Source organism: Bos grunniens, chromosome 10 (genome assembly GCF_055505025.1).
Source record: "Bos grunniens cultivar Pamir isolate PY7600 chromosome 10, Bosgru_T2T1.0, whole genome shotgun sequence".
Classification (NCBI taxonomy): Eukaryota; Metazoa; Chordata; class Mammalia; order Artiodactyla; family Bovidae; genus Bos; species Bos grunniens.
Window position 1 is genome coordinate 94,680,323 of NC_141174.1, and position 14,350 is coordinate 94,694,672.

At 42.0% G+C, this 14,350-nt stretch overlaps 1 protein-coding gene across 9 annotated transcripts in view; it reads right to left on the bottom strand.

The window, feature by feature from the left end:
* Positions 1-14,350, bottom strand: part of SV2C (synaptic vesicle glycoprotein 2C) — a 444,657-nt gene that overhangs the window by 34,018 nt on the left and 396,289 nt on the right. For all 9 annotated transcript variants that reach the window (XM_086323187.1, XM_086323190.1, XM_086323185.1 and 6 more), the window contains 2 exons: positions 4,872-5,005; positions 4,333-4,422 (listed from right to left, as the gene is read on the bottom strand). In XM_086323187.1, the coding sequence (XP_086179313.1) occupies positions 4,333-4,422; positions 4,872-5,005 (224 nt within the window). The remainder of the gene's footprint in view (positions 1-4,332; positions 4,423-4,871; positions 5,006-14,350) is intronic.

Here is a 14,350-nt window from a genome sequence, read left to right on the forward strand (position 1 = left end):
TTTGATACATAAGCAGGTATCCATAAATAGGAGACCACTGGTGTCAGTATACAGACTCAAAGGCACCTAAGAGAACAGAATAAAGAATGAATGAGAGGGTGAATACCATAAAGAAGAGGGGGAAGAGTAAGTAGTAATGGAATTAAATGAAACGAAACGCCCTTCTCTGAGTCACGACTCAAAAGGCACACACTGGGAGGTGGGGGAGGGAAGGATTCAGAGTTTGGGATTAGCAAACTATGACAAAGAGAAGGGATAAACAACAAAGTCCTACTGTACGGCACAGGGAACTGTATCTTGTGAAAAACCATAATGGAAAAGAACACGATAAAGAATGCATATACATGTAATGAATCCCTTTGCTGTACAGTAGAAATTAACAACATTGTAAATCAACTCCATTCTAATAAAATAAACTTTAAAAAAAAGGCACACACTAGCAGATAAAACTCCAGATAGAGTCACTTGTGGATTAAGAACTACTTTGCTTAGACAAAAGTGACTGAACACACTTTTCTTTGGAACCTACTTACTTGATGAATTTGGCTCCTAAACAGAGTTCTTAGAGCTTTCCCATGTAACTTCCATTCTTGACCCTTTCTTCCTTCTCTCACAGCCAAATAGTGTGTGTTCAGTCATGTCTGACTCTTTGCAACCCCATGAACTGTAGCCTGCCAGTCTCCTCTGTCCATAGGATTTCCCAGGCAAGAATACCGAAGTGGGCTGCCATTTCCTCCTCCAGGAGATCTTCCTGGCCCAGAGATCAAGCCCATGTCTCCTGCGTTAGCAGGCAGATTCTTTATCCCTAGCATCGCCTGGGAAGCCCAAGCCCACAGTGACTAGTCAGCAAATACCCACAGGCGACCTGAAGGTGAAGTCCAATGACTGAGTTTAAGTTGCAAGCACCAAGACTGACTCTTCAGTGACAGAAGGGGAACAAATGATGGAGGTATAGCCTGTATCCATGACTTAAGCTAGCCTCCTTCTCCTAAGGAAAAGAGCCAAGAGTCAGGAGAAGCAATACCTTCAGCACACAGAATGAAGCCTGAAAAGAGGTGGGGTTGGAGGGGAAGGGAAGCGCTTTCCCTTTGTGGACCTATCCCATCTTCCCTTGTTAGTCATAATCTACCTGCTTTTGACAAAGCTGAGAGAGGACAGAAACGTGCACACACACTATCCCTGCCAGGGATAACTTCTGAATAGATCTTTCTGGAGAGACTGCCAACATCTGAAGCAGTACTTCTACTGCACAAAACCAGGTACCAAGACTGGCTTTTGACAGAGGTGATTTGAGGACCCTCGGTATCTTTCAAATTATACCAGGTGGGCAGTAGCCTGTCCCTGACTATATAAAGAAAGATGTCTGTATTTAGTGACGATGACGTCTGAGTTAAAAGCAGGATTGCAAATAGGGTCAGCTACAAACCATTCATTATTTTGTGACACTTTAGAGTTTTGTTTTCTTTTTAAATCACAGGGGTATTCCTTTTTTTTTTTTTTAAGATAGCATCACTGACTCAATGGACATGAACTTGAGCAGGTCCCAAGAGATAGCGGAGGACATGGAAGCCTGGCATGTGGCAGTCCATGGGGTCGCAAAGAGTCAGACATGACTTAGTGACTGAACAACAAATTCTTGGACATGACTTAGTGACTGAACAACAAATTCTTTTTTTGTCCTGAATGAAAGATTCATTGAATTCTATCATGTTTTACAATTTTCAAAAGTTCCACACAAATGATTTCATATGATCCCATAATAATTTGTTTTTTTTCTCCTGCGCCTTCACTGCCCCTCTCCTCTCCCCGCTTCCCCCCACTGCTAACACTAGTTTGTTCTGTATGCCTGTGAGCCCACTTCTGTGTTGTTACATTCACTAGGTTGCTGTGTTTTTTAGATTCCACATAGAAGTTGTACACAGTATTTGTCTTTCTCTGTCTGAATTATTTCATTTAGCACAATGCTCTCCAAGTTCACCCATATTGCTGTAAATGGCAAAGTTTTATTCTTTTTTATGGCCGAGTAATATTCTACTGTTTATGATATCATCTTCTTTATCCATTCATCTGCTAATGGACACCTAGACTGCTTCTGTATCTTGGCTATCATAAATAATGGTGTGAACAATGGGTTGCATGGGTTCATGTATCTTTTCAAATTAACGTTTTTGAGTTTTTTGGGGGATGTATACCCAGGAGCGGGATTGTTAGGTCATATGCTGGTTCTATTTTCAGTTTTTTGAGGAATCTCCCTACTGTTTCCCACCATGTCTTCACCAATTTACTCTTCTCACCAACAATGTACAAAGGGTCCCTTTTCTCCACATTCTCACCAACATTTGTTATTTGTGTTTTTTTTGATGAAGGCCATTCTGACTCAATATATTCCTTTTGAGAGGCTTCTTCTCCACTCATTAATGTTTGTTTGTTTGTACATTCTTTCATCGGCATCCATGGGAGCCAGGACTGGTATAGACCCTGGAGATGCAATCATAAAGCATCGTGCTCTCTAAGCAATTACCATATAAATTAGAAAGTATCCCAGTGGCAATCTACATCAGATGGGAGAGACATACTGTACAGAACACCCAAGCTGACCTGGGAGTGAGAAAGAAGACTTGATGGACTGTGGAATTTGAGCTGGAGCTTATGGAGAAGTATGTCATTTGCCATGTGTTATCAATGATTTGAAGGGCATTCCAAGTGGGAGGAATACCACATGCAAACATCCAGAGGTGTAAGAGAAAAGACTGTATTGGAAACTACAATGAATCTTTGTGATTCCTGAAGAATGGTGCAAGGGCAGAGGGCAGTGAATAGGGAGGAATGAACCAAATGAGCGGCAATAAGGGTAGAAAGTAAGAGACAATGATGAGAGATATTTAGGATGGAGAATAATAAGACATACTAGATTTTTTGGACATAATAGAGATAAAGGAAAGAAAGAAATAGGATAGTTTTCAGGGGTCTAGTTTTGGTGGTGCTGGTGGCACTTGCTGATAAGTCTTTGGACAAAGAAGAGATTTGGAGACTCTTCAGGTGCGAAGTTCAGATTTAGAAATTCAGAATTTGAAGGGCCTCTAGTACATAGGAGTATGGCCACAAAGCCCTTCAACATGTATGTCTGGAGCTCAGTTTGTCCATTTGGAGAAAAAGATCTGGGAAGTAGCTGAGATCAGCTAAGGAGAATGTGAATGAACTTAAAAGAGGAGTTTGCTGCAAACAATGTCCTGAAAAACAGTATTCAAGTTAGGTACACAGGAAGAAGACCTTTGAGGAAGGCATGTGAATTCGCCGTGTTGTAGATATAATAAGAAAAAGATCAAATGTGTCATGGCAGAATCCTGTAATGACCTTGGAAGTCACATATAAATGATTGAAATGACCCATTCTTTTAGAGTGGTCAAATCTTATTCCCACCTAATCTTTATACAGTCATATTAATGTGGATGATCATGAATGAACTTGGTAACTCAGACTTTCTGGAAGAAAAAGCAGGTTAGCAGGACAATGAGGTTCTACAGAGACACCTTCTCAGAAATCTTGGGTAGAGGGTTTATTCTCAACCGGCTGAGAAGAGTTAGGTGACATTGAGTATCTACATGACACCTCAAGATTCCTTTTGCCGTATGATCCTTGAATTTACTCTTTCTCTGTAGTGCATCTACTCAAAAGAAGGGTTCACTCAAAGGATTCCAGGTCCTCAATGGTGAACATCCATTATTTACCTTTGTTCCTCCATTACACTGCAGAAAACATTTATATTAATTAAGAATCTGTGATCATTTAGACAGAGGCCAGACTGAATTATACCTTCATATTACAAAAAATCTGTTTCATATTAAAAATGTAACAAGTCAATAAGTGTCAAGGGATTGTTTAATCAGGAACTATTTCACTTATTTTAAGAACTATAACTGATACTGTTTATAAGACATTGAATATTTTGCTTATATCACCTTTAAACCTAACTTAGACATTTGGCGTAATTACATGTTGCCTACATCAAAGGATTTAAAAACCACTCTTTTTTATTTTGGTGGAGGTTCTGAGAAAAAAAATACTGTTCTTTCCAAAAAATACTATGCGTTCAATTTTTTATTAGTTTAGACGAGTTTTCCCATTGAGAATACATTTTGTAACTGGAGGATGGAAGACCATTCCATGCAGAGGTAAAAGCACGTACAACAGCCATGCAGCAGGTAAAACAGCAAGCATGAGATACTGAGAAACGAGTGGTTGGTGCAGCCAGAGGGGAATTTACGACCAGGCCTTTTCTGAAAAGGTTTCTCGGCCTTTGGCATAGAGGATTCACTGAGAAGCAGTACTCACCGTGAAAACCTTCTCAGGCTGACCCCGTGCTCTCATGTTTGTGTCGTGAATTAACTTCAGAATCATCCAGGCTTCATCGTGTTTTCCAATCTAAAAGATATGAGTAGACAGTGAATGGCCAGGAGGTGAAACACACATGCTCCCCGATTTTCCGATCACCATGTGATATTGTCAGATCCCATTGGGTGCAACAGTGCAAACGGTTTAGGTCCATCCCATTGGAAACACAGACTACCTGGATGCCCTGAGTGCAGCAGCACCTCAAGGAATAGTGTTTCCTTTATAAAACAATAAGGCGCATTTTCTTCAATGAGGGAAACCACTTGCTTGAGGAGGAACATTAGCGCTTTCAGGCCATGAGGCAGCCTTTTCGCCTGCTGGTTGTTGAAAGTATGTCTCCATGAAACCAAACCCTCCATAGTTCTGTAGTAGGAAGGAAAAATGTACCTCCTGAAGAGGCAAACATACTCTCCTAGGGTTAAAAGGAACTTGTTTCAATGTCTCAGACTTCCTTGAGTATTTGTAATGATGAACGTTACCTCCAGCAAGAACCGTGGGCTTTCGGGCATGAACGTGAGGGCCACCACCGAGGAGGCACAGGGGAGCGCGCAGACGATGACAAACACACGCCAACTGTGGAACTGGTAGGCTGACCCCATGCTGAAGCTCCACCCTGGGGAAGGAAGACGGGAGGGGTGAGGGGGAGCGAGGACCCCACGCCACTGCGAGCATCCACACCTGGAAGCTGGAATGGTCAACTCTTACCACCCCCAGAAGAGTGAGCTGATCTGGGCATTAGCCACAGTGACCAGCTCAACTTGAAGATGGCCAATAACAGTGCTGAGAAGAAAGGTGCTCGCAAACAAAGCGGGCTGGGGCTAGGGATGGAGGTGCAAGTATATTTCTGGACAAACTGCAAAGACCAAGGTCAGTGAATTTGGGACAGTGCTTTCTCCAGCAGACTCCTGGGCTGGGTATCCCCTGTCTGCTCCTTCAGATCACTCTGGACCCTTGTCTCTGCTGTAAGCCAGGAACTGGCCCTTGGTGGGCCACACCAACTGGCTGCCTTGTCCATTGGCTCCCAGCTGGGCTGGATGAAGGAAGCACTGGCAGGAGAACAGAGTGTGGGATCAGGGTTCAGGGTATTTATTCCCCTTCCCTCCCTTCTCCCCTACCCCTGGTCGCATGGAGGTTTGACAGTGGGTGTGCTCATCCCTGGGAACCTTCTCATGGGACCACATCTCTTGTCAGGTTCTGGCAATCCCACTCTCCTCCTGACCTCTGAGGCGCAAGTGAGTACAGGAGGCCCTTCCGCTACGAGCTCCAAGGTGCTGTATTATTCTGTGTGGATTTCTCTTAACTGTTCCTGCACAGCTCTTTGCAGTGACTCCTGCTGAGGGTGTCACTGCTTTCCTGCCAGCACGCTGACCAGCACAAAGATTAAGAACTGGCATTTGCCAGCTTCCACACACATATTCCATACACTAGATTAAGAGAATTTTAAATTACTAGCTTCTTATTATAATATAATGTAAACAAGCAAATGGGATACCAACAGAAATCTCTTCAAGAACTAAAAGAAAACCAATATTCGAATGAATATAAGATGGTTGAAAGCAACATTCCACCATGATTATAAAGGAGAAATAATGAAGCATATCAAATCTAACTGAAAACAGAGATTTATGGTGGCAGAGATGAATTATGGTGAGGCAAAATTCTAATTTTTGCAATGCTTGGTATTTAGAAGGCTGCTGTGAGCAAAAGTCAGAGAGTCTACATTCCATCCCCTGGAGAGCAGTGTAATTATTCACTGTTTGCCCAGGGGCCAAGAGAGATTCTGAAGGTGACATGAGCTCCTCAAGGCCAGGCAGCTGAAGTTATATACCAGAACCTTCTCCACTGGGGTTTGAGGTGGAATCTTATACCACACGTGTCCTCATGCCTGTGCTCGCTCTTACACATGGAATTTGTTGATAAATGATGTAAACACCAATGACATGTGACATCAGCCTTAGATTCATGAGCATTTTCTGGGAATTTAATACATGAGGACTCTGTGGACTGCTAAATTAACTACATCGTAAACTATGGGAGGGGATGTCTACTCTCAATGTTTTCTGTAGCAGAAGTTCAAATGTCTCAAATATCCAAAATACAGAGGAAATTCTATGATGGAACTAAGAAAACATACCATGTTCACTTCACATTGGATCTGAGAGCTTCATACAAAGGAATTCTTTTTCAAAAGGGCTGGAGCCACAGAAACGGGTCCCCATGTGTCTCTGAGCTCACCTGCTGCTGGCTCCCTCGCTCCCTTGGTCCATCTCACCAACATGCTGCCAGCTCTCTGAATGCACAAAGCTGAGTTCTATTTTAAGGGCTTTGCCTTACTTCCCAGGAAGCCCAGCCTTGCATTGAAAGGATGGTGGCTGTACATCAGCCAGCCTTTCTGAGAGTGTTGAAGTGAGAGAATGTTCAGTATTTCTTGGCCTCAATGAAGTCCCCTCAGGGTCTTTGCATTTGACATTTCTGTGCCTGAACTGCTCTGAGCATTTGCACATGTGGATGCTTCCTTTGGACTTCCCAGGTCTCAGTTTAAGGCCATTTCTTCAGAGAGGCCCCAACCCTCAATTCCACTTTTATCCTCAAGGCCTGTCTTATTGTCTCTACAGCACTTACCATTATGTAAAGCTGTGTATTCACTGATTTGTTTATTTGTTTACTGTCTATCCCTTTCCACACCATGAAAGAAGAAATTCTGCTTTTGTTGTTCATCAATATCTCTTCAGTGCTTTTAGCAAGTCCTAGTCCATAGGAAGTATTCTTTAAATATTTGTTAAACAAATGCACGCACACACACACTCATGCACATGCATACCTTTTTGTGTGTCTGTATGTATACATGAACATATACAGAATCACTGAAGGCTACTAAGACATTACTCAGGTTTTCTTTTGAACATTGTTTTCTGAATCTGCACTGAAAAAGAACAACAACCCTGATTTACTTTTTCAGTTAAATTTGCAGTTTGTATCCAGTAAAACTCATTCATACTTTTTAAACTACATTGTTCTGTGAGTATGATAAATGCCAGCATCATATATCCATCATCATAATCAGGATACAAACTGTTCCATCACCCCAAAACACTCCTTCCTGCTGTCTCTTTGGAGTCAGTTCAGTTCAGTTCAGTTGCTTAGTCATGCCCGATCTTTGTGATCCCATGAACTGCAGCATGCCAGGCCTCCCTGTCCATCACCAACTCCCGGAGTTCACCCAAACCCATGTCTACTGAGTCGGTGATGCCATCCAACCATCTCATCCTCTGTCGTCCCCTTTTCTTCCTGCCTTCAATCTTTCCCAGCATCAGGGTCTTTTCAAATGAGTCAGCTCTTCGCATCAAGTGGCCAAAGTATTGGAGTTTTAGCTTCAGCATCAGTCCCTCCAATGAACACCTAGGACTGATCTCTTTTAGGATGGACTGGTTGAATCTCTGTGCAGTCCAAGGGACTCTCAAGAGTCTTCTCCAACACCACAGTTCGAAAGCATCAATTCTTTGGCACTCAGCTTTCTTCACAGTCCAACTCTCACATCCATACATGACTACTGGAAAAACCATAGCCTTGACTAGATGGACCTTTGTTGGCAAAGTAATGTCTCTGCTTTTCAATATGCTGTCTGGGTTGGTCATAACTTTCCTTCCAAGGAGCAGGCGTCTTTTAATTTCATGGCTGCAATCACCATCTGCAGTGATTTTGGAGCCCAGAAAAATAAAGTCAGCCACTGTTTCCACTTTTTCCCCATCTATTTGCCATGAAGTGATGGGACCAGATGCCATGATCTTCGTTTTCTGAATGTTGAGCTTTAAGCCAACTTTTTCACTCTCCACTTTCACTTTCATCAAGAGGCTTTTTAGTTCCTCTTCACTTTCTGCCGTAAGGGTGGTGTCATCTGCATATCTGAGGTTATTGATATTTCTCCCAGCAATCTTGATTCCAGCTTGTGCTTCTTCCAGCCCAGCGTTTCTCATGATGTACTCTGCATATAAGTTAAATAAGCAGGGTGACAACATACAGCCTTGATGTATTCCTTTTCCTATTTGGAACCAGTCTGTTGTTCCATGTCCAGTTCTAACTGTTGCTTCCTGACCTGCATACAGATTTCTCAAGAGGCGATCAGGTGGTCTGGTATTCCCATCTCTTTCAGAATTTTCCACAGTTTATTGTGATCCACACAGTCAAAGGCTTTGGCATAGTCAATAAAGCAGAAATAGATGTGTTTTTTTTGGAACTCTCTTGCTTTTTACATGATCCAGCGGATGTTGGCAATTTGATCTCTGGTTCCTCTGCCTTTTCTAAAACCAGTTTGAACATCTGGAAGTTCACAGTTCACATATTGCTGAAGCCTGGCTTGGAGAATTTTGAGCATTACTTTACTAGCGTGTGAGATGAGTGCAATTGTGCGATAGTTTGAGCATTCTTTGGCATTGCCTTTCTTTGGGATTGGAATGAAAACTGACCTTCTCAGTCCTGTGGCCACTGCTGAGTTTTCCAAATTTACTGGCATATTGAGTGCAGCACTTTCACAGTATCATCTTTTAGGATTTAAAATAGCTCAACTGGAATTCTATCACCTCCACTAGCTTTGTTTGTAGTGATGCTTCTTAAGGCCCTCTTGACTTTACATTCCAGGATGTCTGGCTCTAGGTGAGTGTGAGTGATCATACCTTCATGATTATCTTGGTCGTGAAGCTCTTTTTTGTACAGTTCTTCTGTGTGTTCTTGCCACCTCTTCTTAATATCTTCTGCTTCTGTTAGGTCCATACCATTTCTGTCTTTTATTGAGCCCATCTTTGCATGAAATGTTCCCTTGGTATCTCTCATTTTCTTGAAGAGATCTCTAGTCTTTCCCATTCTATTGTTTTCCTCTATTTCTTTGCATTGAACACTGAGGAAGGCTTTCTTATCTCTCCTTGTTATTCTTTGGAACTCTGCATTCAAGTGGGTATATCTTTCCCTTTCTCCTTTGCTTTTCACTTCTCTTCTTTTCACAGCTTTTTGTAAGGCCTCCTCAGACAGCCATTTTGCTTTTTTATATTTCTTTTTCTTGGGGGTGGTCTTGCTCCCTGTCTCCTGTACAAGGTCACAAACCTCCATCCGTAGTTCATCAGGCACTCTGTCTATCAGATCTAGTCTCTTAAATCTATTTCTCACTTCCACTGTATAATCGTTAGGGATTTGATTTAGGTCATACCTTTGGAGTCAACCCCTCCTCAAAGCCTAAGCCCTGGCAATCACTGGTCTGTCCTCCATCCCTATAATTTTGCACAATGTCATATAAATGGATTTATATTATACACATCTTTTAAAATCTTGCTTCTCACACTTAGCATAAGGCATCTGTGCAGACTGTTGCTCATATTAATAGCTTGCTCCTTTTCATTGCACAGTAACATTTCATTGTATGAATATTTCATTTGTTTGCCCACTCACCAGCTGAAGGACAACTGGAATTTCTCCATTTTTAGGGGATTATAAATAAAGCTGTTATAAATATTTCAGATGGGTTTTTGTGTGTTCCAAAGTTTTCCCTTTCTCTTGGGTAAATATCTAAGAGCAGGCAAATCCAGTCATTTAATTAGTTTAGCTTTATGAGAAATCGCCAAACTATTTTCCACAGTGGCTGTACCATTTTGCCCTCCTACCACTAGTGTTGATGCTTTTCAACTGTGGTGTTGGAGAAGACTCTTGAGAGCCCCTTGGACTGCAAGGAGATCCAACCAGTCCATCCTAAAGGAAATTAGTCCTGGATGTTACTTGAAAGGACTGATGTTGAAGCTGAGACTCCAATACTTTGGCCACCTGATGCCAAGAGCTGACTCATTGGAAAAGACCCTGATGCTGGGAAAGATTAAAGATGGGAGGAGAAGGGGACAACAGAGGATAAGATGGTTGGATGGCATCACCGACTCAATGGACATGAGTTTGAGTAGGCTCCGGGAGTTGGTGATGGACAGGGAGGCCTGACGTGTTGCAGTCCATGGGATTACAAAGAGTCGGACATGACTGAGCGACTGAAGTGAACCAAGCAACTAGTGTATGAGAGTTCCAGCTGCTCCACACCCTTCCTACCACTTCTTTGTTAGTTTTTTTGGGGGAGAGGGGTAAGTTTGGGCCATTCTATATGTGTGTAGTAGTATCTCATCATGGTTTTAATTTGCACTCCCCTGATGTCTAGTGAGACCTTAATATACTCTCTGTTCATTCATTCTTACTCTTATTGAGTGCCTCTATGTGCCAGTCACAGTGCTGAGATGTGGAAGCGAACACTTATTCCCTGCCCTCAATGAGTCAGAGTCCAAAAGAGGAGGCAAATGTGTTAACAGACATGATAAATACTATGATTCATGCTAGAACAGGTTCTAAAAAGAGGGTAGAGGGAGTACAGAAGGGACAGAGGTACCAATCCGAAGGAGTCTTCTCTTAAGAGCCCTTGCCAAATTTCTTGTCTGATTCAGGTTCGTGAACACAGAGAACAAATTCTTACATTTCTAACACTCAAGTGAGAGAAACAGTTCAAATCAGTACCAAAGAAGTAGGTGAGACCGGCCAAGACTAACTGTGCCGTGCCCAACCCCCAACTCTCTTCTACTACATGACAGCCCTCTGACTTGGAGAGAGAAGGAGAGCCCTTGACCCAAGTGCGAGTCCCAGAAAAGGAGCTCACCCCTCCTTGCCCTTCTGGATATGCCCTGGGCTGGGGCAGGGGGAGACTGATGGATGACCTTCTATGGTCTGAATGAGGGATAGACAGAGTGAGGGTTTTGAGAAATGACCCTGCAGATGCTTTGTAAAACTAAAGTACCACTATCAAGATTAAACACGAATGAAAGAATGATGGGGTGAAACACTGGCTGTTGTAACTCCTCAGCCATGAATTCTCAGGACCCCTCCTCTCCAGCTCCATTTCAAGATGAGTTATATTTGCATTTGCAAGGGACACAAAGCCCAGACCACAGACATCAGGAAGTGGGGAGCCATCAGCATGGAGTGAAGGACCAGACCGTGATACGAACCACATGCAACTGGGAGAGTGGTTGCTGCTTTAGGATACTCAGCCACACTTAGTAAAATGGATCCTTTTCTTCATGTTGGCACTATGCCTTTTTTGTCTTACCAAAAAAAAAAAAAGATTCTTGCAGAGAAGGTGGTTCTAATTGTCCTCTGGACTTTGTTTAAAAATACCTATTAAAATGTCATACTGAGGGATTTATTTATTCATAATGTAAATTGCATGCAAGGAAGGACCTCAATTAGGGTATTACAAAAAGTAGTGACTGCACTGTGCTAGTCAGTGCAGCACTAATAAGAGTGTTCTGTGTCTTGCATGATAATCAAGGCCATTTACCAGGCTCAAGCTGATATGCTCTGGGACTGCAGAAACCAGCTGCCTTCCCAGCTGCCTGACCGTCTGAAATCTTTGACGGTGCCAAGACAGAAGTGTGGGCTCATGGAGAAGAATGCTGGCTTTCATGTTCTTTTCTGGGTTTTCTCCCTGAGCATGGGTGAGTTAGCACCTACTCTGTTGACTCACATTTGGTTGCTAGTTATCTGATACGATCAATAATCCAGTCTTTAGTAAGAAGGTAGATTTTAGGGATAAAACACAGATCCAATGTTCCAAAACATTACTATTAATTAATATTAACAAAGATAAATATTATAGGTCAGATCACTTTTCAATAGCTAAGAATTAAATCACCTATATTTATGTGTCAGTGGTGTTAACTCACAAGGCACATTGCCAGCTAAAGTTCTCTTTGGAAAAGTGGCTCCCAAATCCGTTTTTCTCAAGTGGTCAATAAGCTCAGGAAGTGAACAAGGATCAGATGAGTTTCTGCTTTTATTCTGATAGAAATAAAATGTTATCCCCTCAACCTGTCAGTGGTTTAAAGTATAAACACTGTCTAATCAGCATGAAACATTAGTCCTCAGCTAGAAACCTAGACTGTCATGCATCTAGCATCATCTGTGACGTCGTTAAGATTTAACCAGGTGCAGCTGGACAGTTCTTGTGGCCGATATCAACAGAGATTTTTCACTTTCTTCTCATTTGTTAAAAACAAAGTGGGTGGAGGCAGGAGAACGTGAGGATGTGTGAAATAGTTAAACAAACTATGGTACAGCCATGTTATGGAAGACCATATAAACACTGGCAAAGAATGAGGCAGATTTGTCTGAACTGATTTTGGAACTGTCCAAGTTACACTGCTCAGTGAGTTCATTTCAAAACTGTAAATAATAGTGGTTTCACTTTTATATACACATAGACTATATCATTATATCTAGAATACAAGTGGGAGGAAAAGACACCCAACCACTTTACATGGCTATTCAAGGTAGGGAGTGGGAGCTCTTAGGGGCCTTTTGCTTTGGCATTATTTAATTTCTGAGTTTTGTATCACCTTGTATTACTTTTAACTCAAAGGGGGGAAAAAACCTTTTCAAAGAGTTGCAAGCCTTTGGTTTTTCTGAAATGTAAGGTCCGATGGGAGAAGAGAGAATACAAGGAAACTCGAATGATTGCCACGACATATTTGGCATTCACACAATTTTCAGAACTAAACTAACGTTAATTGTGATTGTGATGCATCCAAGTGTTGGCACCACAGGGCTCACTTATGAGAGCAGTGAGGAAGTACACCGGTGTCTCTGAGTAGGAAAGGAAATGGTATTTACAGACTTTTCATCTTTACAACTGTAACCACTTATAGGTTGATTTTGAATTCTCAGGCCAAGGCCAGTTACATCTCAAGCAGTAATAGCATGAGCACCACTGCCGATAGGGATGCATAGAGCAATCTCACACACACACGCACACAGACCTGGCTAGGATCTGCCTGCAGTACATAATCATGCCTTTAAGAAGAGAGAGTCAATTCAACTGGATTTCCACATTTGAGGAGGATGGCCCAAGGGGACCCATCTGTAAGAGCCAGCCCACGCAACATGCTGACCTTTCTTGCTAGTTTTCTCCGTTTCTATTTCCAGGCTCTGGTCCCACCATTTAGAATGTACAGAGCCAGTGGTAAACAGCAGCAGGAAGTTAGATTACGGCCCTGGTTCCTGAGTCTGGCTTGTGATCCTAAACACACTTTTGAAGAAGCAAGCTTCCTAATGGCTTTTGCAACACAGAAATTCATGGGCTTATTTTTCAGGGTGTATCTGCTGTGAGTGAGCCAAAGATGAAAAGAAAGAATGAGAGGAACTTTCCAGAAAGAGTTCCTGGTAAAAGCATGTAAGACTCATTCAAGCGTGATGCTTCCCAAGCTTCACTGACTGAAATAAGTCCAAAGGCTTAAAAAAACCTGACAGCATAATGTGTGTGTGAGAGAGAGAGATATGAGTATGTGTCTGTTTCAAACAAAGGTCCTTTGGAATTTTCTTTGTAGACAGATAATAATATAGTACTAGTATAATGATGAAGAAGAAGTAAAGTGAAGTGAAGTCGCTCAGTTGTGTCCGACTCTTTGCGACCCCATGAACTGCAGCCCACCAGGCTCCTCTGTCTATGGGATTTTCCAGGCAAGAATACTGGAGTGGGTTGCCATTTCCTTCTCCAGGGGATCTTCCCGACCCAGGGATCGAACCCAGGTCTCCCACATTGTAGGCAGACGCTTTACCATCTGAGCCACCAGGGAAGTCAGTATAACGATAATGTAGGTCAATTAAAATTTTATCAAAGATTTTCATAAAAATATACACCACAATAGCCTATAGGATAGTCAAATCTTGACCATATACAAATGAAGCTTGTATCATAAATGCATATAAAGGCAGCTCATTACTCTGTAAATACACATTGACTATATTTCATATTTATTATCTTATAGCACATATAAGCACACATTAACTTTCCTTCTCTATTTTACTTACATAAATATTTATTTAAAAGGAACTGTATATGTTTAGAGACATATTAATACATAAACTCTTACATAAGCTGATGTTCATG